This window comes from Diadema setosum, chromosome 1, assembly GCF_964275005.1.
Source record: "Diadema setosum chromosome 1, eeDiaSeto1, whole genome shotgun sequence".
Lineage (NCBI taxonomy): Eukaryota > Metazoa > Echinodermata > Echinoidea > Diadematoida > Diadematidae > Diadema > Diadema setosum.
Genome location: NC_092685.1, coordinates 10,532,903 through 10,560,084, shown reverse-complemented (window position 1 = coordinate 10,560,084; position 27,182 = coordinate 10,532,903). Strand labels below are relative to the sequence as shown.

Below are 27,182 nucleotides of genomic sequence, written 5' to 3'. Positions count from 1 at the left end.
TATTCTCTGATGAATTTGCAGAGTTTGTAGTCTTTTGCTGATGCAGTCCTGTATAGACTCTATAAACCCCCACTACAGTATTCCTGTCATAAATTGGATATCGACTATGGTGATTTTTTTGAGAAATACATCAATCAGTTGTAACGTGTTTATCTGAATATTTATCATGAAATACTTTTAATATTTATGTAGCTTTGTTCTCTCAGATCAGGACTCATATGCTTTTGATGTGCCCTTTTGTTGTGCCTTTCAGGAGAAAAGAAAGCTTATTCTTGAAAAAAAAAAAATAGCACAAGATAAATGCAGTAACATTTAAACAGATTAATTCCTCCCCCTCCCCATATCTCCTTCATTCATAATGTATGTATGTCATTCAGGGACTATGACTATGACTATGACCTGATCATACACAGATATCAAATGACTTTGTTGAATAACCACTTTTCATTCTGCTGTGATTTCTGCATCAGCGTCAACAGAGAAGGGCCCAGTTAGCACGACCACCTGTGTCCCGCAAACCTCCGTCGGCTAAAGAGGAAAAGTCTTCCAGCGATTCAGCGACCGAGTCCAAGGCCAGTGAAGATTCAGCGACGCAAGAGAAAGAAGTCGATCATTCAAAGATGCCGGAACATCCAGGAGAAAGCAGCAGCGAATCAGAAGAGGATGACGCTGAGGAAAAGAAGATGGATGATGCTGAGGAAAAGAAGGTGGATGATGCTGAGGAAAAGAAGATGGAGGATGCTGAGGAAAAGAAGATGGATGACGCTGAGGAGAAGATGGATGACGCTGAGGTGAAGATGGATGATGATCAAGATGAGGAAGCTCGTAAAGCGGAAGAAAAGGAGACAAGTTGAGAACAGAAACCAGGCAGATAAAGCGTGTTTGGTCTTTCGTTCCTTGAGAATATCTGCCATATCCCAAGCCAGACTCGTGCATGGCAGTGGCTAGCCGCATTTTGATAGTCAGCCACTTTGTGTGTGACAGACTGACTGACACAGTTCGTCTTCATGTGACTGCAAAGCCCATTCACTTCATCATGATGATACATGATTAGAGATGACTGTCAATGTCAGTATCAAGTGTTAAGGTGAACATAGGTGTATTATTGATATGAACTACGACTTCTTCACTCTTTGTATCATTGTGCTGTAAATTTGTGTGAAAGTGACTTACACTTTCATTTGGGCTGGCTTCATTTTCGACAATATGTACATATATTAAGGCCGACTGTGTGACAGTGCATCTGACTTAGAAAAATAAGAGGCCATTGTATTTGTCTCTTCTATTGCAGGGAGACTCTTCCAAGATATGTCTTTTCATTGTGTATTGTACATGGGATGCTGCTACATGTGACTAGAGCAAGTTGAGGGCACATTATGTATCTGGGAACTGGTCAAGAAGCCCAGAAAGCAAGCTTTCATTCCTTGTACAGCTGATTTTTCTGTCACTGTTTAGTTCTGGGCAAACTTCACCACTTGATGGGAAGAAGAACTGAAATTAAATTGATATTTAAACAACATAACCTATTGTAGGGTTCAAGTGCAAGCAAGCTTGTGACATCACACCACCAGTACAGTGATTGTAGAATAACATTGATAAGAATAACACAAGTTATGAATGACACAACAAACATCAAGACAACATATGAGCAAATACAATATAAATATCAAGGTGACAGATGTATTAACTCATTAGCAAAATCAAGCAAATTGTTAGAAATTTGAAGTAATGCAAATATCAGGATTGATCTTTGAGAGATTGATATTGTTGAATAGTTGTAGAATTCCTTCCTTTTGATGAAAATTAAAGTGATTAATGATGTCTGAATAAAAAAAAAAAAGAAACCTCGTTATGCATTATTCTCTACATCTATGATGTTACCACACAAAACAGCTAGTTGTGGAGCTTATGTACCGGTAGTTTGCATCCTGGAATTCAAGTGATGCAAACAAGGGAACAAGCGCGCCGGAACACTTCTGGTTTTGGGGGGGCAAAATCTCACCGGGGGCACATTTTCTGTGACGATGTGAGATCCTCGTCGCGGGAGCGAAGCGAGGCGAGCGGGGGAGGGGGAGGGGGATACCCCCCCCCCCCCCCCCGGGAGCTTTTGTAAAACAGGGTACAAACGTAGCGTTTATAGACCATTTAAAAGCAAATTTCTAAGGAATTAAACATAGTGAAAATAATCACTGCGAAGGGCCATGATTATTACATACGGGAGTACATAATAATGTGATAGCGTGAGATCCTCGGTGAGGGAGCGAAGCGACCGAGCGGGGGGAGGGTGTGGGAGGGGGACACCCCCTCCCACGGTAGGGACTTTTTGTAAAAACAGGGTACAAAAGTCGCGTTTATAGACCATTTAAAAGCAAATTTCAAAGGAATTAAACATAGTGAAAAATGATAATCAGTGCGAAGGGCTATGATTATTACATACGGCGGTATATTATGTGATGGTGGAGGGTGTGAGAGGGGGATTTTATAGAGCATTTTAAATTAATTTTCTGAGGAATTAAACATAGTAAAAGAAATCACTGCGAAGGTCTATGATAATAACTTATGAAAACTTTTCATTTTACTATAAGTACGGGCAGAACGAGCGAGCCACTTTCACTTTGCAATTTATCTGAAATGTACTCATTAAAAGCTTAAACGTGACCGCATCGTTCGAACAATAAAAAAATATTCTTATACTGCTAAAAAGCAAAGAAGAAAATGAAAAATGTAAGGTTTTCTATAGGTATGTTTCAGCGGGCACACTCGAGGACAAGAGGCTACCATTTATACACTAAATTTACTCATAAGGTACTATTAGTGTATAGATACAATAATGTATGTTGTTAGTGTATTATAATTTTCGCCCCGTTAGGGGCGAAAAATTTTGCATTTTTAGTTATGAAATTGCAACATTTAGACGAGAAATATGCCTTTATTGTTCATTTTGGTCTTTAAATCAGTGATCAATTATTTGTTACAGGGGGCACTTTGGGGGGGGCAAAAACTCGTTTTGCCCCCCCAACATTTTGTTTGGGGGGGCAAGTGCCACCCCTGCCCCCCCGCTTCCGGCGCCCTTGCAAGGGAACATGGGTACCTAGCTGAGACAGCTACAGCACTGTTAGAATACGTCATCATCAAGTGCTTTGCTATCCAGTGCCAACTTCATCCATTGCCGGAATTGCTCTACCTATTGTGCATACACTAGCTAGGGTTTCCAAAATTCACCACAAGCAAATTTCAAAGATAGTTGCCTGAAGATATTGATCACATTATTCCATTCCCTATGCAATGGATTCCTTTGTTCTGTAGGAAAATTACAGTGTATTCTGCGGAGAAGTACATGTATGTAAAAATGTAGGTCACTACATTCCAGCTAGCTGGAAATGTCATGTCTTTGCTGCATTGGGAAACTGTGACTGAAATTTTGCTAGGCGCAGTATATGCCATATATGAACAAAGGCCATAGGTCAAAGGTCATGCCTTCATAAATATACTGTGACAGGGTAATATAATTTTCAGTTAAGTTTGATAATGATAAAAAGGCAAGGCCGAATTATCAAATGTTGACACTGAGGTGAAGAGACCTCATATTCCTCAAAATGATCAGACTTCATCATCTTTGTCAAAATCAAACTATACTTCTCTCACACTACTTTGAGCCTCTCTGAACCATTGTTTAATCCTCTTCAAAAAACCAATCACTAATAAAGTCATGGTATCTGTGTGTATCTTTGTAAATCAAGTGTAGCAATCTTCTATTGCTAAATCAATACAATACAACCTTTGTCAATAGCTGATTGAAGTCTTTTTATAATAGCTTTGCCCCATAGTGTGCTGTAGGGTTGACCATTTGGCGAAAAATGTTTATTTTTTTTGTTTTTCAAGTGATACTTAATGATCATCTTGAAATGACCAGTAGTAATAAGATTTGATACTACAAACTGTAAGTGTGAAAATATATAGATATTAGCACTGAAAGTGGTGAAAAATCAAATGTCATGTGTTTTATGTCACTGTACTTTTACCAAAAATTTCAATTTTACTTCATTTAGGAATGTCAAATGATGATGCAAAATGATGAACAGAGTAAAAATAAATGAACAATTATTGAGTGAACATGCTCTGTGATGAAAGTCAAGATCAAAGGTCAATGTACTTTGGTTTAAAATCTAATTTTCCAGCCATAACTTCAAACTAAGAATATCCAGTGGTAAGATGAGAAATTAATAAAGAATTAGTTAATTACCATTATTAGCTCAATCATTGGTCAGTGGTCAAAATCTACAAACTTCATCAAACTGTAAAGGAGTACTGTACCATGCACCCGAAAGCACATACAGTGAAATGCATGAGAAATTTAGGCATAGTCGTTGACAGGGTGGCAGTGGAATTGCCGTTGTCATAAGTATGTCTTCAAGTAAAGGAGTTACATTCATTTCAGCAAACATTAGACAAGAACGTGTCCTAGTGATGCAAGTATAATTTTGATTGTGTTTATGATGTCTTTGCAACTGAAGCAACCGTTGTATATTTGTTTGTTTGTGTTATATTTTAGTTCATTTTCAGTACTGTTTATGTGGACTTGCTATGCTGTTGCCACATATTTTGTTCTGTGGTACATGAACCTGTAGTTTTTTGAATAATGAACTACAAAAAAAAAATTTATAATAATAATAATGATGTAATCATGCCAAAGGAAAACTTAGGATAGATTACATATTATAATTTCAAAGAATAAGTCTGACATCTGGTTGAATGTGTACCTAGTGGTACTGATAGATCCTAAAGTAAATTGTATACGTGGGCATTCAACTGTCCAGTTCAATACTGATGGACTTACCTCCTATGTGAATGTGTAAAATAATGATGAGTTTTGTTGTTTTGTTGTGTGTATTTTTTTATACATTCATTAAACTCTGCCTCATGGGCAGATCTGACTAGCATAAAAAATCATCTAACAGTCATTGAACTTGTTTTTGTCATCTGAAAAGTAGTCTCAAGCTAGAAAAGCACTTGGAGAGTGCAGACCTAAGCCAAGCAGCTCATTTCCACCCATATACACATTGTATGCTGAAGGTAGAATGCTGATGAATGATTGACACATGTCAGCTGGTACTGTTGAGTAACAATGATGAGGGATACGAAATGTGATTTTGTGTGTGTGTGTGTTGATGCCAGAACCAAGTGATTGGATATGTCTGTGATGAGAATTGGAGTCATGAGACATCATTGTGTATAGATTGAAGAGAGAAGTTCGTTTATGATGATGTAGGTCCACAGGATGACGGAAGGTAATACATGTAGAAGATGAGCATTTGATAGTGTAATCTCCTTGATGCCAAGAACTGGTCCTTCCTGCAGGACCTTGCCTTTTGCTCAGTCCAAGCAAATGGCTCAAATGTGCAAATCTTATTTATTTATCATTCATTCATTCATGCATGCGTCCATCCGTCCATCCGTCTGTTTCTTCGTTCATTTGTTTGTTCGTTCGTTCGTTTATTCATTAATTTTCAGGGTAGCCCATTCATCAGTAAGTAGGCCTAGTGGTCTTCCATGGGGCCTGAATAATATTGATGAACATATACATACATTGTATGTACATTGAATAGCAAGACGTATACAGAAGAAAACATAAGACTGTACATTGCAAAGTAACATAAAAAATACAGTGTATATTGTTATGCCACAACATAAGTTTACCTGAATGCCAAAATACCAATTAAACTGCCATTTTTCAGGAATGATTAGATATCATAGAATAAATTTGGTTGTATTACTTACAAATAACAACTTAGATAATGTTAATTCTTTTATCATTAGGTTCTACTGTGCTTTTTATGCAAGTGTATTGGACAAAGTCATATATAAGAGAGAGGGGAGAGGGATGAAGACAGGGAGGGGAGAGGGGGAGAGGGAGAGAGAGAGAGACAGTGAGAGTATACATATATACATACTTTAAGATCATACAGTACAAATAAACAGATATATAAAATTGTACAAGTAATATATTTATGTTTGATCAAATTGCTGAATTGAGGAAATTGTTAAGCAATGTCATATACCCATAACAAAGATCACATCAAATATTGAGGAATTATAGATGGGGCAAGATATTCCAAGTGTTAACAAAACAAAAAACTCAAATCAAACAAAGCAGAAAAATATGGCAGGGTTTCAAGGTGTGTACATATGGTCACCAAATGAAGAGTTTGTTTGCAAAAACCGATAAGTCCATATTTGCCAATGGAGATATTTGCGATTAAACGTCAAGAAAAATAAAGAGAATAATAAGAAAATTTTTGCTTATTTTGACCATAACTTCAAAAATATACCTTTATATGTAGTGACCAATAAATCATTTAAAAGGTATTATTTTGTACTTTATGACAGAGACCGTACTTCAAAATCTTCAAAAATGGACTTATCGGTTTTTGCGAACAAACTCTTCAAATAGTAGTAGCAAATGCCTCAATCAAATCAAAATTTTCTTTTATATAATTGTCCGTATTCTTTTAACACTATTTTACTGTATATAACAGATACATGTATTCACAAATATAATTTAGGGCGAAACTTGCTAATTTTTCTTTATCTTATTTCATTTTATTTATTCATTTATTTATTTTGTTTTTGTGTTTGTTTTTACAGAGATGAAGTGATTGGACTGGATGCGCGCGCGCTTGAGCACTGAGCTTGAAATCTATTTCCAGCCTATTATAGTATACTAGTAGTCTAGTCCCATACGTAGGGTTTCTTGTGTTGGTAATTATATGCAGCTAAACATGCAGAGCTCCAAGATAATCGAAGAAGCACCAGACCATCGTGTCGAAAGCTTTGGGCCATCTTTACCTGTTTTGATAACAGAAGTTTTGCTTCAAGCTGATCGTAAGTTTGAAGCCATTAGCTGGACTTTTTTCGAGTTACTTTGGTAGGAATCCGTATCCTATCCTACACTGTCACTAGCAGTCGGCATTTACTGCACGTGCAAATCATACGGTGCTTAGTCCCACTCGTTTTGATATGTGTGGAGTTACTAGTATAAATTTAGGTAAATTCCAGGAGAGTCGAGTTAAATTTTACATTTCTAACCTGTGCATATATTATTATAGAATAGCTTAGTTCAATTTTGTGTTGCCAATTATGCAAAAGCACAATTGCACCTAGGCTAAAAGAAATAGTTACCGGATCTACAAAGTCTTTGTTTGATTTTCCTCCGTTCAGTTCTATAAACAAGCCATTTGAACGTGGAGGGGAATCCGGGAATTGAATCGATAAAATGATGATTGCCAATAGAAAATGATTCTGTGCACTTTTCACTGGCTCCTGAACATAAAATCTTCTTGATAGACCCTCATATTCTGGAGGCTAGTGGTCTAGACTAGTAAAATAGACCTAGCCTCGGCATGCCTAGATCTAGATTGTAGATACCGGTACTCTATGACCATGTCATTTGAAACTTTAGATTAGTTTAAAAAAAAAATGGGATTAGGAAAAAATAATTGTGAATTCAAAATGAGGTATACATTTGTCATGTTTGTAAATGAATTAACCATTGGTGATAGGCTTCATAACAAGTTACATTTTTGTACAAATCTATATCTGTCCTGAAGAGTGCTAATACCAGTAGATATTTTGTGTTCAGATCATCCATCAATCTAAAGCAAGTGGCCCAATGTTCGTCATCATAAGCAGCGGAAGCAAAATAGTGTGCATAATCCGAACGCTTGCGCTGCAGCCATCGTTCGGCCCCCTGTACTCATTGTTCCGCCCCATATGTCCGTGCGTCAACATGCGCGACGTACCGCGCCGTGCGCTCGCCCTGCCTATGTGAATGTACCAGCGCGCGGGCTACGCACGGGCGAAACCGTATACATACTGTAGTACATCGCACTACAAGAGCGCGGTACTATCCTTATACTCGCACGCTGTGCGAGACATTCAATGCATTCACAACACGTTGCGTCCGAACCTTGGTGATGCAGGAAATTCTGGCACGGGTGGCATGCAAAATATAAATATCGCGTAAACGCTCAAGTTATCTCAGAAACGGTTGCCATCATTGCTGTAAGTGTACTTGCTGTATAGATTCAATGCAGATAAACGGACTAGTAACTTTAAAACTTGGAATGAAACGAGTCTATATGTGTTGCTATGCAACTTTTACTTACCTGTTACTTACCCGTTGAACTGCTTGTGCGAGTTGACCGGGGAGGGTTCAACAACGATTTCGGGGGTCCGGCAACGTGGCCCACTGTTGTGCTCTTCGGAACACGTGTGGAGATAATTACATAGTTTGAATTTCGCACTTGATATGCGCCATTTTTTATTCATGAATTTCAGTGAATTTTTATTTGTAAGAGTGGTTGATTCATGGAACCCTGCCGAATCATGGACCACTTGCTTTACTAGTAGAAAGGGTCTCTACTTGTTCTTCTGTTGAAGATACTATAAGTATTATTACTGCACCAAAAGAAAAACTGTCTTCATGGATTTTGCTGAAACTTGACTCATATGTGATATGTTTTAAAGGTGTAGATGCCACATACACACTTTGGCTTTATAGGTCTAATTCCTCTTACTCAAATTTCATGATTGATGTCGATTAATCTCATCTCATGGTATTAATGATGAAAGGGCAACATTTTGATGGAACAGAGTTTTGGCTTGAGGATTTGGAGGCATCTCAGTTGACTGTACACAGCAGTCAAATATTGCTCTTGTTTCTTTCAACAATTGATCCATTTTTTTTTTTCTTTCAGGTTCTGCCAATATCAGTGTAAAGTTAGATGAGTCTGGATGGGCATGCCTTGTATGCGACAGAAGACTCTTCATCTGGCGTTACAAGCAGACACATTCAACAAGGGTAGGTGTTGCCAAGCACGTGAAGAAAATCGCATGTGTACATCTGTGGAAAATGGCATCTACCACATGTAGAAACAAGTACATGTATTCACGTAGATACAATTTAAGCAGATTTCATCTTAGTATATCCTAATATGCATTATGTATTGTATGCATACATCTTTGAGAATCAAGTGATTGCGTTTGATTGTTTGTTTTTTTTTTCAAAATATTCTTGACAATCAGATGTAGTACAACCATTGTGTTACATTGAGATTCTCATAGAGTAAGAAACAAAAATGTCAAAGTTGCACCACACATGACAGTAAGCATTATTGGGGCAGGAGATAAAAATGTATTCAAACCATGCATTTAGCCCCATGGGGGCCCTAGAGCATTGCCCCAAATGCAAAAGTTGGTTGAGAGTAAATTGAGCGAGGGAGTTCCAATTTATTTGATTTTACACTTGAATGCATATACTAGATGAAGGAAGTCTAAAGTTTTAACATATTCTTACACAGCCCGGACAATGCTACCAATTAGCCCTCCCAGCCACAGAGCTGTGCCACAGGGCAGAGTTAATCTGTCTCATACCTGCTGGCGGTAGCGGAGGTGAGATGGACAGCCAGGTGATAGGTGCTCTAGCCGTTTCTCCAGAAGGTGTCATCCGCTATTGGCCGACAGCTCACCACGAGATCGCCTACTCTGAGCGCAGCCTGGAGCTGGCGGGACAGGAGTGCTTCTCTCTCACAGCATTTGGAGTGAGTCGTAATTTGATACTTTTGCCACATATTCATGGCAACTGGCATTGTCAACACAAAAATATGTCCCTTTGAATTTTCTTCTGACTGCAAGTTCTTTAACTGAGCTTGTTCTTTTATAAGGAGTAACCGGTGTAGTAGAATTGAGAGTCAGCACTATGTAAATTTCTATAAACACCTTCTTCTCCAGACCATTTTTTGAGGCCAAGAATGACTATTGCTACCAACAACGTGCTGGTAGTCCTGCAAGGCCAGTGGTAGGACAGGGGGTGTAATAGATTTGGGACCCTGGTTCAGTTTAAAAGCTTTAGCTTAGTGAACTATTCTAATCACTTTCATTCCTTCGGCATTTTCCATAGTCCATAAACTCCACGTGATGGATTAAGGAAGCAGTGGTGTGTGGGATTCATTTTCTGTTTGTTTTTGTTTTTTGGTTTTTTTTTTGACTGACCTGAGCTAGCAGAGAACAATTGATATTAAAAAATGGATGGCAAACTTTGACAATTCTGCTTTTATTGCCTATTTGTTATCAGGTCTGAATGTGCCATTTGTTTAGCTCTAATTGTAAAAGACAAGACATAATTTTGAGATCAAACCTATCAGGGAAACGTCACTTTCATTTACTGTGACTAGGGATTTGCACAATAGCTGTGTATAATATGTATAATTTCCTTTATTTCAGAAGCATCGCTGTGTGTTAGCTACAACAACAAACCAACTTATGTTGCTGTCAGTCTCACCCTCAACCATGCAGGTAATGGTAATAAGAGTTATACCAGTGTGTTGCTTTACATTGAAACTGTTAATGCTGATAAAGATTATAGATAATATTGTCATGATTTCGTGTAGTTTATTTTTCACCCCACTTTGTGTGGAAATGTGCTTTCCATGAGCAATTTGCATCATTGATATCCACACTTGTTAAGAGGATTAATGGTCAATGAAGGTCAGATTTCAAGATCAGTGAACTTCAAGATGAAATAATGGCTGTACTTCTGGCAGAATTAGTGATCACATGAGAAGGTGGAGGCATTTCACTCAACTGTGCACTGTAGCCTTGTTTTATTCTAGTTTTGTTCAGTAAAGTTGCTGCTTTCTGCTTTGTGCAGATTGAACATAAAAGATATTTTTACATCAAAGTTGAGGCATTCAGAATCTGTACTGTAAAAGTGGAAATTTTTGCGGTGTTGAAATTTTCGCACATTTTGAGCAACCAGAACCTAGCGCGAAAATGAAAGCATGCGAATAATTTTGCTTGCCGGATGTTCCAGTAGTTGATGTCTTGATTCCGTGGAATTAAAAGCATGCAAAACTCTTCTTGCCTGGCCGAGTGCAAAAAATTAGTTGCCGAAAATATCCACTTTTACAGTATATGAATGTGTGTACAATACTTTTGTAGCTATATCAAATATTCATGTGTGTTCTTAAGAAAATAAAATCCTGACAGTGGTACGTATTTAGAATATATATTGATTTTGATTTTTGCTTCTCTCTTTCTTTCTTTTTTTAGTCTCAAGTGGAAGTTCACACTTTGAAGACAAACCAAGGCTTATTTGTGAGGATGTCATCTTTTCTCTTTGGAGGACAGAAGGAAGAAACTTCAGTGAGTGAAATCAAAATGCCCCCTCTTTGTGACTTTATGTATTTTCTTCTTTCTGTGCAACAAGTGCTAAGCCAGGGACAATTTGTTTTCCAGTTGTCAGTTCAACTACCCCATATTGTGTTTGTTTGTTTGTTTGGCTTTTCCTTAACGCCTCAAGGTGTTTATTTTTTGTTTCCGTGGTAACGTACAGTCCAATTGTGCATCATGATCAGTTTGGTCTTTACAGTTTATATATGTCATTCAGTCAAATTTTCCTTGTTTGTTGCATGTCAACAAAAAAAAAAAGATATATGATATGGAAGAAAATGAGTAACGATTTGTGTAGATGAATGGGAGATATGAGATCTCATGATATTATCATCTCGTGTAACTTGTGGAGATGGTTGCTACTTCATATCAATAGTTTGGGAAAATGCATGAAGTGTTAAATTCTCTTGACTGTCTTTTTTATTTCGTCCAACGTCAAATTTTTAGCCACTGTGTTCATTCAATTTGATGACTTTTTTTTTTTTTTTTGGGGGGGGGGGATATATATGACAACATCACCGTGGTGTAGCATTGCACTTTAAACATTGATTTAGATGCTTTTCTTGTTTGTTTTTGCTATGTTTTTTTCCATGGGGCCTATTCATAATGAATCAATACACATTATGTTTCAAAGTGTTTGTATTTTTGTCAATTTCTTGAGTTCACCGATATTTGTGATATTAACGCCTTGAGGACGAGTCCCAAGTAAACTCGGGCAAGTGTCTGTGGGAAATGCAAGTTGTAGCAAAAAATCAGCCTGTCCTCAACAGGTTAGGAACTCTAAAAAATTTATACATTTTCCTGTTTGCTTCAATTTACCAATTTATTTATTTATCTCTCTCTCTCTCTCTCTCTCCTCTTTCTCTCTCTCTCTCTCTCTCTCTCTCTCTCTCTCTTTTGCTATAATGTCTGTGATGTGTCACATGTGTAGATTCTATTGCACCTTCAAAAATGGTATATTTTACAAAAATTCTGGAATGCAAAAATATAATTCATTTTTACTGCAGTGCATGAGGCCATTATCAAATTTCTTTTGCTGCCACAGGGTCTGAGGCGAGTACTTGCAGGATGTCAGGGAAGAGAGAGTGATGCCTTGTTTGTACTTCAGGACTCAGTCATACAGAAATGGTCCATAATGGGTCCAGGACAGGAGAAGGTCAGACTATTTTTTTAAGGCCATGTTATACTTTATTCATTTTTAAGGACAGTCAAGTTCCTGTTCAGCTGCTCATCAGATGTGTGTGCTAATGTTCAGTTTGTCCAAATATTCTCAACTAATACTAAATCTATGCCATGATTGTTAGCACTTAAGCTCTCTCGAGGTGTAGGCACAATTCGGCTTTTTACATTGCTTTGTGTCCATCAACTTTCATCAGTTGTGTCCCATCCATCATCTATCACCCATAAATTCTGTTTCTTTTCCCATTTGGCCTATGCAACCAGAAAACTTAGAGCCAGATCACTGTATGTTTAAAAGTATTGTTTCTCCATCCAGTTATAGTTAAGTCAAGTTGTTACCCTTATACTTCAAGCCTAATACTTGCTTGAAGGGTCCCCAGAAGAGGTACATACCTCTCAAGGGGCACTGCAGAGAATTCACATCACATATAAACTTATCTTGAAACTCGGATAACAGCAAACCCTTAAAATTCTTCTTGTGTTTCTCAGACATGTTTGCTTATACATTGTATTCATTTATCTTTCTTTTTTTTTTTTTGGTTTGCATTATGGTAATAGTTGCTATGATTTCAATACATGTAGTGATGTACTTTTATTTCCCAAGAGAATTCATAACTTGAGCTTTTGTGTTATATTCTACAGCTCATATATGAAAAGCAGCTGGATGTACTCTTCAAACAACACTTCCAGAGAGAAATGGTGAGACAACCTGTGACCATATTGCAATGGTATCTGTAAAGATATTTCTTGCCAGGGGCATCCCTGGAGTTGACCCCTTAAGAAATAGCTGCATGATGTTATGGAGTAGCAAAATTTGTCTTCATTTTGGTCCGTATCTGGGCAATTATCCCCAGAGGGCAATTACCCCCGGCTAAATACTGGTTAGTGGTAAGACTAGAGTAAAGATTAAGGTTAGGGTTAGGTTTAGGGTGAGGAGTTTGGGTTAGGATTAGGATTAGGTTCAGGATTAGGATTAGGATTAGGGCCAGGGGAAGGGTCCGGGGTAATTGCCCAGGGGGTAATTGCCCTAGACCCCATTTTGGTCATCTCAACAATATGTCCTTGTAGAAATGTAGTGATATGTATTAAACTGTGAAATGAGTATTACTGTATGCATTCAGTGCAGAAATACTGTATAAGGTATTATTTTCCCCGAGGGTTTAATTTTCGTAAATTTCCCGAATCACAGTTGGATCGTGAATTCAACAACATGCGAAATATCACCATGCAGTAGGATAACAATGCATTTATGAAAGCAAAAAATGTCTTTTACCTCCTGATTTGAAAAAAATATCTGTACATGAAAATAACTGCTTACACAGCATAATGTGTAAAATGGCCCGTGTTTCACAAATCAGTTTAGACAATATCAAAATTATATAAAGAGCATTCCACATAGTTCATTTTCCTAGCATAATAAAAGAGCTCATGACTTAACCCCTTCAGAAGGAAGAGGAAATAATGTCAGGATTCGAACTTATCATATAAAAATTGTTTTATAAAAAAATTCTCTTTTCATCATATTTTTGTGTCATTTACTGTTGTAGCTTCCCCATTCCACCGATGACAACACATGGATTTAACCAAAACTAAAAATTCATAACTCGAACAATTTATCTGGTTCCCTCAAATTTCACTGCTCTATGCATTTACTGAATCCACATGTATATCTTTGTGGTAGATCCCTTTTAAGCAACTACCTTTGACTGTTTACCAATATACTACCATTCAGCCAAGCAGGTAGTTTCTTCACCCACAATGCATCAATTCAAATGACCACAGAAATGAAATGAATATTGCTAATCCCCCCTACCCTCACAGGGTGCCACCTCCATGGACAACTTGAGGATTTGGCTATTGGATATGCAGCTCATCTCAAAGTAAGTTCACGTTCTAAAACTATTTGACCATGCTACTGATTTACATGTTCCTTACAGTGCTACCCAAGGTAGATATCTTTCCCTTCCATTCTTTTTTTAATTTTTGGTGGATATACAATGTACAGTGCATAATGCACTGCTATAGTGAAAAATAGCCCTCCAAACGTAAGGTTTCAGAGAGCTAATCATTGGGTTACTGCCATTCAGTTGAAATTTAATATCTCATTCCCTTTAAAAACGACTAACATTTTATATGATTATCATAAAAACAACTGCTGTCACAGAACACACCATACCCTTGGCAAGGCTAAATTGTGATATCACCGTTTTAAATTGTAGTTTCTATATAGATTATTAATGATTTACTCTGTCTTGTAATGTCGCTTGCATTGGACTGATTTTCAGACTTTATAATAGCTTCTGCTTCCATTCATCTGTTTCTATCCATCAGTATTTCTGTATTGTTGGCCGCAGCAGTAAACACATCAGCATCTAATCCGAAAGTCATCTTTGCTGTCGGTAAGAGACGACTCATTTTTGATGAAGTGTAGTATTAGTCGTGTCAGTTGAAGTCAATGGCAATAAGTCATCTATTTGCATTGTCATGACATTATGAAATACTATTAGTTACCCCCTGCATGTTCACAGAATACAGAAAATATCTTTGGCTTCTTGGAATATGGAATGAACCATAGCTATTTCCTGTATTTCATAAGGACAACCAAGGGCAACAAATTTATCTTTTAATGTAATCGCATTTGTAGATTTTTTTTTTAAATGAAAACATAGACCCCTAATTTATATTTCAGAATCTTTGATCTACCCACCTCTTCTGCTTTGTAATCCAATAGTTTATCCAAAAACAAAGCAAAACATAGTGGTCCTACCACTCCTATAATGTGAGTCCCACCCTTTATTATATCCTCTTTGGTATTGTGTATCGCAGCAATTTCAAAACCAATTTTCATCAAATAAACTTTTAATTCCTCTTAGAATTGTATGCTCTTTGATATTTCATATAAGTGGTTTCTTATTATCTCACAAAAAGTTAAAAGCTGAATTCCCATCTGAACCAGAACCATACCATCACTTTAATGTATCTAGCTGCAGATGAGAAAGATTATGGATAGTTCATGGCAGTGTCAAAGGTGGCCTATGAATTGTCAAAGAGGCAGTTACATGTGACACCTTCCATCATACCAAATGCATTTCAAGATTTGACTTTTGTATTTCTCATTGGTATAGGAAATGCAGACTTTAATTCAAGATTTAACAGACAGTGAGAGAGTGTAAAAGTGGCTTGACTCTGCATAGAGCAGATGTTGAAATATTGATATTTATATTACATTTATATTCACGGAAGCTTGGCTGTTCATAAGGATTAGTAAATGACTGTTGAATTTTTATCTACATTGATCTAATGCCTAATGTTCAACTTTCCTTATATGTTTCTTACATATTTTTATGCCTCCGCCACGAAGTGTCGCCAGAGGCATTATGTTTTCGGGTTGTCCGTCCGTAAGGTCAAAGGTCAAAAGGTCAAGGTCAAATGCTCAAAATTTCACTATTTCCCCTATATCTATGCAATGCCTGGAGGTATTTTCTTGAAACTTGGTGTATACATGAACTACCAAATAAAGATTCCCCAGAGAGAGCTCTGGGTCATAAGGTCAAAGGTCAAGTGAAAATGTTAAAATTTCACTTTTTTCTCCATATCTCACAAATATTTCAAGGTATCTTCATGGAACTTAGTATCATATGCATGTATTGACTGGCAGTGATCATGTAGGGAATTTAGGGGTCATGGGTTTAAGGTCAAGGTCAACTCATCAAAATGTCATTATTTCTCTCTTATCTATGCAATGCCTGCAGGATTTTTTGTTGAAACTTAGTGTATGCATGTATTACTCAATACAGATTCTCTTGGAAGTTTCTTGCCCAAAGTTCAAAAGGTCAAAGGTCAAGTGAAAGTGCTAAATTTCACTTCTTCTTTAAACTTATAAAAGGGTCAAAAGTTGGGTACAAATCCTCAAATCCCCAAATACCTGCACTCTTAGACAGTGTAGCCATTCATCCAAATAAACCTAGTTCAAGGAAAGTGAACACTCAATGCATTTGTGATAAACCTGTCATTTTAATATTTTGCCAGTTACGTGAAACTGTCATCACACATTGTCAAGACATTGTGCTATAGACCTATTCGGAGAACCATGCATTATGGCAGAGGCATACCAGTCGCCATAGCGACATTTCTAGTTTCTTTTGCTTTTGTCTTAATCAACATTCTTCTGTGACAATTACAATCCAGCCACCCTCAAGGATCAGATGAGTACAGATGCACCGACCACACTGGAAACCTTCCAGATTTCTCCAACCTCATTGTCTTTCAAGGTACTAGATACTTTTTATGTATGTCAGATGGAAATGGGTTCAACAGAAACTGATGTCACGTGAATTGATGCAGTTAAAGTATGTGAGATATTTTCTCCATCAATGCTATCTAAATTGGATGTCTTTATAGGTGTGCTGTTTTCAATAAGCATTCAAATGGCTGATGATATCATATATTCTGACTTCTGCCAACAAAAAAAAAAAGGGACATTTTCAAATTTCATCCCCATGCTCCTTTATGCCTATTTGAAAGTACTTAAAGTAATACACAACCAAAACTTTACATATGGGGAGATAGATTGTCCATAATTTAAAATGTTTTTGTATGTCAGAACAACATAAATGAACAGCAAAGCCCCTATCAGAGCAAAACAACCAAAGAAAATTTACCAAACCACACCCTCTGCCTCGCCCCAGGGTTCGGAAAAAGACATCCTTGACAGACGCCTGCTTCTGGCAGACCCAGGAGGCTCCATGTGCCATATCTACTCACAGCACTCCATCACCTGCTGCTCCGGTGAGATTTCTTGTTTGTTTGTTGTTTTTTCCTCTGATGAGTCTTTCATAATTCACTTCAACAGATTACAAGAAGTGTAAAGCACTATCAGAGGACTTTACAGTCCTTTAGTAGTCCCCAAGCCTTGTTATTGAAGAAAAACATAATCTTTTGAACTTGAATTTGAAAAAAATAGTAATAATGATAGTCTTTTTTTTTGTAGATGCAAAATATGATTAATCATAATCATAATCATAAATATAATCACAATCACAATCATGATAGTGATTATAATGATATTAATGATATTAAACAATATTTATCTAGTTATTTAGTTATTTATTTACATTGCTAGTAAAAGAGTCATCCATCATTCACACTGATATGTATATAAAAGATGATACCACCCTGTAATATTACAAACAGGCTTGCACATCAAAATATTGAAAGTGTAAATTTGGTCTGGTTTGGTTACAGGTGTACTTGATCACACAGCTTCCTTTCAAGATGTTAGTTTCTCCAAGTCTGGGGATGCTATTTGGGGTGCAGGTAAGGCATGGAAGATTGCTATTTTCTCGTCATTTCTTCAAATGTTAAAATCTCCAGATCATATGTTTGAATATCATAAATTCTTTGTTTGTGTTTTGTCTGTGATTTAGTGTATGATTTCAATTCATGTACCCCATTTGCGATATGGAAATATTCATCTTTGATGATTGGTGTAAATTATGTGACTAAAGAATGGAAATGAAAGGGTATGTGTTTCGTGTACGACATGATGTGCATGTCAAATATATTATTCTACCATGTATCCACAGTTGTATTTAAAGAAGTAATTAATGAAAATCTGTTAATTTGGTTTGTTAGTAGTTCATCATTATAAGGCAGGGTCTTGTGTTCTATCTAGCTTATATCAAAGCATCAGTCACATCGGAATGACATATTTCTTCATTTTGTGTACAAGATTCATATTGTTTGGTCAGAAATTCACAACATTTGAATGTATACTTGTGTGAAACTCTGTTATTCTATCTAGGTACAATAGACGGCCAGGCGATCTTCTTTTCCAACAATCATGGACTTATCACCATCAAGTCCATGAAGTCAGACCTAACAAGGTGAGAAGGCTGTGCTTATTCAAAAGAATTATACACATACCTATTTAACAATTTAAGCAATTGGAATTTTTGAAGGGGTACTATTCACAAAAATATAAAAAGGAAATGAAGTTTAATAGAAAGCCATTGGTAGCATAGGTGAGCATGGGACATAGATAGCAGAGTTATTTTTTGTGTTGTTAATAGTTAAATAAAAGAGTTGCAGATAGTAATAGTTCTTGCTTCGCATGATTCGGCAGCATTTCACGTAGTATCCATATATGCTTGCCCAAAGATAATTGAACCTTTGAGTGTGTATGAAATCATATTATTTGTCAGAGTGCATTTGTACCACAATGTCCCTTGCCTTTCACTTGCTTTAAGAAGCAATGTAATGAAGGTTTCATTTAGTGATTCATTATGAATAGGCTAATACAGGCCTCCCATCCATTCTGAATTTCGTGGAAAGATTCTGAATTTTGACCATTCCAATCTCTTGTTTCCATAGGAGCTTTCTATTTTTCTTGATAATTTTGCTACACACTCAGCACTCCTATGGGAACTGTTCTTACTTTTAAGCCAAACCATCCTTATTTTCCAGTCAGAAAGGTTAGGAGGTCTGCTAATGTGTATGTCGGTTGTGCATTGCTACTTTCACACATTTTTCATTTGAACCGTAGTGCCAGCTTCAGCATGGATGAGAGCAGACTGGGAGGTAGTACATCGCTACATGAGGTAAATAAATCTCATGCCATTTTATATGTGAATCAACTCTATGGATGATGATTCTACATTTAGAGAAGTCATGCATTGTTATTATTATTATTGCTGTTGCTGTTATTATTATTGATATTATTATTGATATTATTATTATTATTATTATTATTATTATTATTATTATTATTATTATTATTATTATTATCATCATTATTATTACTATTATTGTTGTCATCATCATAATCATTATCATCATCATCATCATCATCATCATCATCATATCAATCATCAGCTCTTTGACAATCTCCTAGTCTGCCAAGGTAGCAAAAAAGTCAACTGAGTGACTCTGACCTGCAGGTCTCACCACCTATATATATCAGCCAGCTTTTGTGTGTTTGGTCACTTCACTGGCATTTCTCCCTTTCCTGTAGTTCTCAAAATGAAGTGTGATCTTGCTTTGAAGATTTCAGGCTACCACTGCTTCATAGCAGTGGAATAGATTCCATTGTCGTAACACATCAGTATGTGCTTTCTGCAGCAGTCTTTGCACCAGAGCTTACGTGCCACACACTCTGCACGAGACCGGCTATTCCACCCAGCTGCAGTGTCCCAGGCAGTGCACCAAGACCACCTCCTTCTAGAGGGGTCCAGTATGGAAGACAAGGACAAAGCTAATGGGCTGAAGATGGCATTCCTCCATTCCTGCAAGCATGATATGGTAAGATCTCATTTTTCATTTCATTTCCTCCCTCCGGACATCACTCCTTATCTGATGACTCTGCTTTGGTTGTAAGTACAATTTAGCAGAGAACTGTTCACTCAGGTCAAATTAATTAGAGTTTGATGGGAGGTCTTGGCAGTCTTAGATGCTTGTAAAAATGAAGAAGACTGTGAATGAAAAACTTCACATTAGATATGAGAAAAGAAGCACCATTAGCATAATTTTCAAGGTTTTGAGAATGACACTGGAACACACAAGAACAGAAAATATATTGCAGTGTGTTTACTTAGCCAAGGATTCTGTATGTCACTAGAATCACTTCTTGTCCACTGTGTGTTGGTGGCAAATTTTTTTGCATTTCATTTTTATGTTTAAAAAGACTTTGTCCGATTCCAACCAAACAAGTCATTTGTCGGGGTGAGGGCTGAAAAGTTATTCACATGGTTCGTGTTGCCCGTATGGAAGCTGAGGAGCAGAGCCCAATAGGCCTTTAATACAGAATGCATATCACATTTCAAGCATCTCCCAGAAAACCAGAAGTAGTACCACCATGTAGTATTGCATTTAGCAAAGCTCGGGATTTAAAAAAAAAAAAAAAAAATCTAAAAATCTAAAAATGCAATGTATATTTACATTACATTTTTTCTAAATGTTAAGTATTGTTGTCTTGTATTAATGCGATATCCCTGATTGATTACATCTGTTCACAGAGTAAGGCCGAGAGCCTAGTCCAAGACCTGTTCCTGCAAGACACTTTTGAGCGAGGAAAGACCAACTCTTCCTTAGACCAGGCTGTAGCCACACTCAGTCAGGAGCTGATTGATGACTTCCCTGCCTCAGATCCAAGATGGGCAGAGTCTGTTCCTCAAGGTAGGACCCAGTAATCTGCTTCGTATTCTGTGTACAGTATGTCCCCCCCCCCCCCAAAAAAAAAAAAAAAAAAGAAAAGAAAAAAAAAAGAATACAATCGGATTTTGGCATTGATAACTTTTAATATGATTAAACTATCTGAGTGCTACTTAGGGTCTAAAATATAACATGTTACCTATATTTTCCAGAAAACTGCATTCAGTTTGGTCAAGTGGTCACAGAGAAATGTGGATCATTGTAAAGCATGTCATGGGTCTGTTTCTTCCAAGTTTTAGCACTTGGGTGCTCTTGGAACCACATATTAATGTGTGAACACAGTGGACAGAACTTGAAGGAAAGGGATTCTTGACAAGCTCTCCAAAATCCTCACCTTTCTTTGACCACTGAAGCAAATCAGATGGGATTTTCTGTAAGATGTGGGTAACAAGTAACAGTTTCATACCCTGAATTGTAGTTGGATTGATTCACTACTTTTTAAGCTATTGTTGCAGAGGGTCCCATATGTCGAATTCATGTCGGTGATCAGAGTTGATATTTCCATGTTTATAAATTCATGAACAGCATGCGACTCTTGAAATTCTTGAAAATAAAATCCTTGTGAAATATATGATGTATACAGTAATTTGTGGTTGTTACCTCTACTATACCTCTAAAAATTGAAATGAAATGCTTTAATTTCTAGAAAGAAGTTTATCTAAATGGTGAGACCTTGTTCTGTCAGGTCCATTTTTACATAAGGATAAACAATTTAGGTTAAGGTTGTTTTTTTTTTTTTTTTTTTTTTTTTTAATGACTCTTCCAGATTCCATGGCTTCAACAGGATCCCTCATCCTTCTCCACCAGCTGGAAGACAAAATGAAGGCTCATGAACATCTGATTAAGTTCATCAAGGATGTTGGAATATGGGACATGGTAAGGCTATTTAATGTTTTGCATGCAGTTTGTGCTAGCCATATCAGATTATATCTGTGATATTTTGACAGATAAGAGCTGGTCAAATGCACCAGTGTCTGGAAAAAAAAGAAGAAGTGTTCCCCTCAATTCTCTCACAAAGTTTTCTAGATGTCTTCTTCCCAGATCCAGAGCTAGTGCAACAAGTTTTATCACATTTTGATACTCTCATATAGAAAGTATTGTAAATCATTCATGGCAATGGAAGTGGGAGCCCAATTTGGTACAAAACAAGGATATCAGAATTGGGTGGGACCCAGGGGATATGATTGATGTTTGCGGCTGTTTTATATTATGGTATTACATTTCATCAGACTTCTGTCAGGAATCTTTCTGGATGGTAGGGAAACAGATTTGTCCATATGGTTCAGGTGATTCCAGTGTGTGGACAGAAAAGTGTATGTTCATTTGTGGGAGGTCATAACTGATTGTCTTCCTTACAATGCATGTTCTGACTTTTTCCAAACTTTGAAGGAATCATTCTTTGGGCATTGGATACAAAATTGTTTGTCTGTTTAAGGTGGCCTTCATGAGGATTCAGGAGCGGAGATACGGCAAGCATCATTGCCAACAAATCAATAGTATTTTGTGAGTTATTTGTGAGTAAAATGATTATAGTGACGTCCCAGTATTCCATGTGATTTGTTCGAGCATCTGATCCTCATGTTCCTCCACAGCTGCATTCTGTCGCGGTGAGAGACTCACCTCAGACCACCCACAGTCTCTTGAGTGAGCATGCAGAGAAGTTGGGTGCGGCAAGGATGCTGTGCAACCAACCAGCAAAGTGAGTGTATACCTTCATGCCTATTTTACTAGCTTAGTGCTGTGCAATGGAAACAGGTATGGGTCATTTGTGAGGGAGCAGCAGTGCATTTGACAATATATATTCTCTGAGAGAAATGCTGAGGAAATGCAAGTCCTCTTCACATTTATGTTGACTGTGATAGAGTAAAGTCACACAAACTGAATGGTAGAATTAAAGAAAAATTGCATCAGAATAGGACATTAAAAGAAGAAAGTTCTGAAGGTATTTTCTTTAAACTTAGTGCATACAGAAATACCAACCAAAGATTCTCCTGAGAGACTTTCGGGTCGTGAGGTCAAAGGTCAAGTGAAAATGTTAAAATTTCACTTTTTTCTCTATATCTCACAAATGGTTCAAGGTATCTTCATGGAACTTAGTACATATGCATGTACTGACTGGCAGTAAGTATCTAGGGAATTTAGGGGTCATTGGTCAAAGGTCAGGGGTCAAAGGTCAAGGTCAACTCTGCAACATTTCACTATTTCCCTCTTATCTATGCAATGCCTTCAGGATTTTTCTGGAAACTTAGTGTATGCATGTATTACCAAATAGAGATTCTCTTGGAAGTTTTTTTTTTTCCAAAAAGTCAAAAGGTCAAGTGAAAGTGCTAAATTTCACTTCTTCCTTAAACTTATAAAAGGGTCATAAGTCAAGTAAAAATCCTCAAATCCCCAAATACATGTACCTGCACTCTTAGACAATATAGCCATTCATCCAATTAAACCTAGTTCAAGGGAAGTGAACATTCAACACATATGTGTCAATTATGTGAAACTGTCATCACACTTTGTCAAGACATTGTACTATAGACCTATTAGGAGAACTATGCATTGTGGCGGATTTCTAGTCTTTAATCAAAATCAACTCTAGCTTGGATTGAATATCATGTGATTTAGAGGGTGGAGGTTGCATGTCAATATGCATGCTCTCAAAGTCCTCATAAAATATTATAATTTACAGGTTAAACATGCTATATTTGATTAGTTAAATAAATTTGAATGCAGACATGTTTCTAGAATACTTATGAGACTGTTATTTGATGTTGGTAGGTTCCAGGGTCTCATTGATGCAGCAATCTGCCGAGCTCTGAGGAGGAGGAAGCAGGACCAGGTCCCCTCAGGATTGACACAGAGAGACGTATTCTTCAGACAGGTACAACAAATCAGACGACATTTAACCTTTACACAAAGGCAAAACAGGATTCTCAGTGAAAAAAAAAAGGATTTGCTCGCGTATTGCTGTAAACAGCAAAAGCAAAAGGATCATACCATACCAATTGAATCTAAAGCTTTTGTTTGGAAATGCCATTTAACATTGTGGTGGCTCAATATCAGGATGTGTTGAATTTCATGGAATTACTGTAGACGGAAAATATTGTTTGTGCCGTGTATTTAACGAGTCTAATTTTTTGCGTAACGAGACTCCCCAACCATTTCAGGAATGATTAAATTTGCGATTGTGGGGTACAGCAGCGGACGGAGAAATGCGCACACGCACGTTGCATTCATGTGAGGATCAGATGATATGTTTGCGCAATGTTAAACTGCAATGAGCAGGCATGATATTTTGTTCTAAGAAAATTTTGCGCATGGTTGAAATTGTGATGGTGATATCAATATTGTACTACTTGCATGCGCTCAGCATATAGACTCGTATGTGCACATAGTAGGCTAGGCATCTGTGTGCAGCTGTTGGTTACCTGTGTTGCATGTACATGAACAATTCAAGGTAAAATGTACTTCATTCTTCACAATGTAAAATGATGGTGTTCATGACAATGTATGAAAATGTGATATTGTGTATAAAAAAAAAATGAAAAATCATGTCCAATTCTTGAATTCAAGATGCTTAGTACTGATAAGGTATTTGTGTTATGCAATGTTGCAGGTGTCAAAGATTGAGGATTTTGTCAGTGCCCTGTTGGAGGAAGAGCAGGATCTCCTGTCAAATGAACTCACTCCTCAAGATACAGTCAACATCATTTCTAATGTCAATACAATCATCCAGGTAAGTAGTGAGAGGAATATTTGAGAGGCATAAGTATTTATTGTCATTATTTGATAGGTCATACTCGTCTTTCCTGTTGTTAACTGTAATATTGTAATAATGTTAATAAATTTTGTTTTAAGAGCTTGGGCACACTGGTGGGCAGGAAAGCCAGCCACTGAAGTGTGAATTGTATCGACCGGATGATACTGCACAAGGTTCATTCACGTTATGCTCGAATGCTATTCTATGCCCTGCTTGATTTCACATTAATTAGGTTGACTTGAAGATGTATTAAATACAATTATTGGGCAATACATTTTAACAATCAGACATGTTACAATGGGACTGCCCTAAGTTTTTGGTAGTATTTGAAGGCTTAATGGAGACTGCTGGACAAGGCAGGCAACTTGAAGCCCACTTGATGTGCCAAATAGTCAAGTGAGCTATTTCACTAACTCTTTGTCCATTGTCTTTTGGCGAAAGCTTTTAAATGACATTTTCATCTTCTTTATAACACATTGTCTCATTTCAATAAAATTGGAGTCTTTCTTAGGAGTAGAGGATAGGCAGTTGTTCAAATGATTCAGATGAACCCAATGGAGGGTAGATGGGTTGGTGGGAGGCACAAAGGTTAGTAAATTCAACATATCCAGATCTAGAAGGAGGTACAACCAATTCATATTGACATAGTGTTTAGATAGAGATAGGATTTAGATATATGAAGTCATTTTTGATAGAGAATGAGGTGGCTTGACAGGACACCCGTCAACTTACAGCATTATTTCTTGAGAGAAGCTCCATGACCAAACAAACAAAACAACAAAACCCCCAGAAATTCATATATTATCAATACTCTCTGTGATATAATATTAGAAATTCTGAGTTTTAGATTATGTAGCTGTAATGGCTTGCCCTTTCAATTCAAACGGCTGTCAGTGTCTGCAGCATTCTATGTACATTATGACCAAAGACGCTTAACTAATAAGACACGAAAGTGCGCGCTAATCCTGTACAAAACAAATGGACAGCGCGCAGTCTTCAAGCGTATTACGCACATCACCTGAGACGCGCTGTCTTGACACTTGATAAACAACAGCAGCGGCTTCAGGGACAGCGCGTCTCAGGTGATGTGTGTCTTTGCCTGAGACGCGCTGTCTTTGAAGATGTTGTTGTTTATCAAGCGTCTTTGATTGTGAGATCACGTTGTTGCCAAATTTTTACCTCCACAAAATAATCCTTATTACTTTAAAATCTCGTTCTTCAAAATAATCCCCTTAATCGATAAAAAGCAACGACTATAATCTTTTTAAAATAATAAAGATACCACTACCTTTGGAAATGAATGATGTTCCTAGGTGTACTGAGTTTGTACTTAGCTCCCTTTTGTATCGTCATGTAGGGAAGCCATTTTGTGTCCATTCTTATCGCGCGCCTTCGTATCTTGTTATCTACTATCTTTGGTTATGACCTAACATAATCTGCTGGACTCAAAAAACAATGGCACGATGTAAGAGTACTTGCCCTGCAGACCCAGGGTATTGGTCATTGCCATGTCTGGGGTAGGCTAATCTAGTAATTTGTTATTGCTCACAGAGTGTCCTCCAAGAGGCTTGGCACATCCACCAATCCAGGAGTCTTGTCTTCCAGCCCCACAACATGGCAGCTACTGTCTCCTTGCCCTTTATCTCCTGGATTGGTAAGCTGCCATATACTTCCATTCTTCTCTTCCTAGGTCATTCACTGATGTATAAACAACAATTACAGTTCACTGCACCTGAAGCAGTTTACTGAAAAACCTTGGATTATGTAACTCCAATGAGAAAAACATCTCTGTAGTATCCTCGTAAGGAAATGAAGAGGTCAGTGTTATGTCAGAATATAGTGATCGCAAGAGGAGGTATCCTACAGGTATTGTAGTTGACTGCTTGCATTGCCAGATTCCTGCAAGTAATAGCTTGTTAAGCGAAAAAAAAAAATGATTGAGCAACAAACTTTGCAGAATTGCCAAATGTACTCATGAAAGTTGTTCCAAATCTTGTGCATTGGTCAAGTGATGTGTCAAGGTAAATTGTGTCATCTAATTGCTATTGCATCTGTAAAAGGACTTGTTTACAGAATCCTTGTATGAGTGTCTGCTTGAAAATTTTCCATGGCCCTAACCTGTGATTTGCATCGCTAATAGAGAACAATCCTTCTATAGTAGATGCAGCCCATCTTGGATAATTCAAGATTTTTATTACATACATATGTAATCTTTTCCCTTTCCAGCTGCATCTGGACCAAAGGGCATGAGAGCACTACTTGTGCAGCAGGTAATATATATATTTAAAAAAAACAAAAAAACAAAAAAAACCACCAATTATTGTAGGGAGGAGACAACTTCTTCCAATGTCTTTTGTCATAATACCAGGGAAAGGTCATTTCTCTTGCCACTATTTAGGTTTTTGAAGCCCTGACAATAGATGATAGGAGTATAACAAGAGAAGAAGAAAAAAAAAAAAGAGAGAGAAAGAGAAAATTTGATATTACTTTCGTAGTGTAATGCCATGTATGATACCATATGTTTACAATTGCCAGATTAATGGTACTACCATACTCAAAGCTGTCCGACCAACAGGTAGTAATGTGTTGAGAAGACTCTTGTATGTGTGACAATGTCAATAGTCTGTAAAGACTGGTCAAATTGCGCATGCATTCACTCTTCACTTCACACAATTCCATTGTTTTGTTGTGTTTTACTGATTTCCAACTGAGCCAGTATCAGCCTTCAGACACTATTAGAATATAGGACAGACTTACTGCCATTCATTTAGATGATTTGGAGTTTGCTGAAGTTTCATGAAGTGTAAGACCACTA

At 37.2% G+C, this 27,182-nt stretch overlaps 2 protein-coding genes across 2 annotated transcripts in view; both read left to right on the top strand.

Annotated features, from left to right (window-relative positions):
* The window catches only part of LOC140234069 (RNA helicase aquarius-like), a 52,083-nt gene extending 50,088 nt beyond the window's left edge, over positions 1-1,995 (top strand). The window contains exon 40 of the mRNA XM_072314152.1: positions 471-1,995. Within this exon, the coding sequence (XP_072170253.1) occupies positions 471-854 (384 nt within the window). The 3' untranslated portion in view covers positions 855-1,995. The remainder of the gene's footprint in view (positions 1-470) is intronic.
* A 4,761-nt stretch (positions 1,996-6,756) lies between these two features.
* LOC140236149 (nuclear pore complex protein Nup133-like) overlaps positions 6,757-27,182 on the top strand; it is a 37,823-nt gene continuing 17,397 nt past the window's right edge. The window contains exons 1-22 of the mRNA XM_072316121.1: positions 6,757-6,882; positions 8,757-8,860; positions 9,360-9,599; positions 10,282-10,353; positions 11,110-11,202; positions 12,275-12,385; positions 13,051-13,107; positions 14,230-14,288; positions 14,740-14,807; positions 16,597-16,679; positions 17,097-17,196; positions 17,653-17,724; positions 18,212-18,293; positions 18,953-19,007; positions 19,528-19,707; positions 20,421-20,580; positions 21,383-21,492; positions 22,209-22,315; positions 23,386-23,488; positions 24,224-24,343; positions 25,919-26,021; positions 26,594-26,637. Coding sequence (XP_072172222.1) covers positions 6,768-6,882; positions 8,757-8,860; positions 9,360-9,599; positions 10,282-10,353; positions 11,110-11,202; positions 12,275-12,385; positions 13,051-13,107; positions 14,230-14,288; positions 14,740-14,807; positions 16,597-16,679; positions 17,097-17,196; positions 17,653-17,724; positions 18,212-18,293; positions 18,953-19,007; positions 19,528-19,707; positions 20,421-20,580; positions 21,383-21,492; positions 22,209-22,315; positions 23,386-23,488; positions 24,224-24,343; positions 25,919-26,021; positions 26,594-26,637 — 2,238 coding nt within the window. The 5' untranslated portion in view covers positions 6,757-6,767. The remainder of the gene's footprint in view (positions 6,883-8,756; positions 8,861-9,359; positions 9,600-10,281; positions 10,354-11,109; positions 11,203-12,274; positions 12,386-13,050; positions 13,108-14,229; positions 14,289-14,739; positions 14,808-16,596; positions 16,680-17,096; positions 17,197-17,652; positions 17,725-18,211; positions 18,294-18,952; positions 19,008-19,527; positions 19,708-20,420; positions 20,581-21,382; positions 21,493-22,208; positions 22,316-23,385; positions 23,489-24,223; positions 24,344-25,918; positions 26,022-26,593; positions 26,638-27,182) is intronic.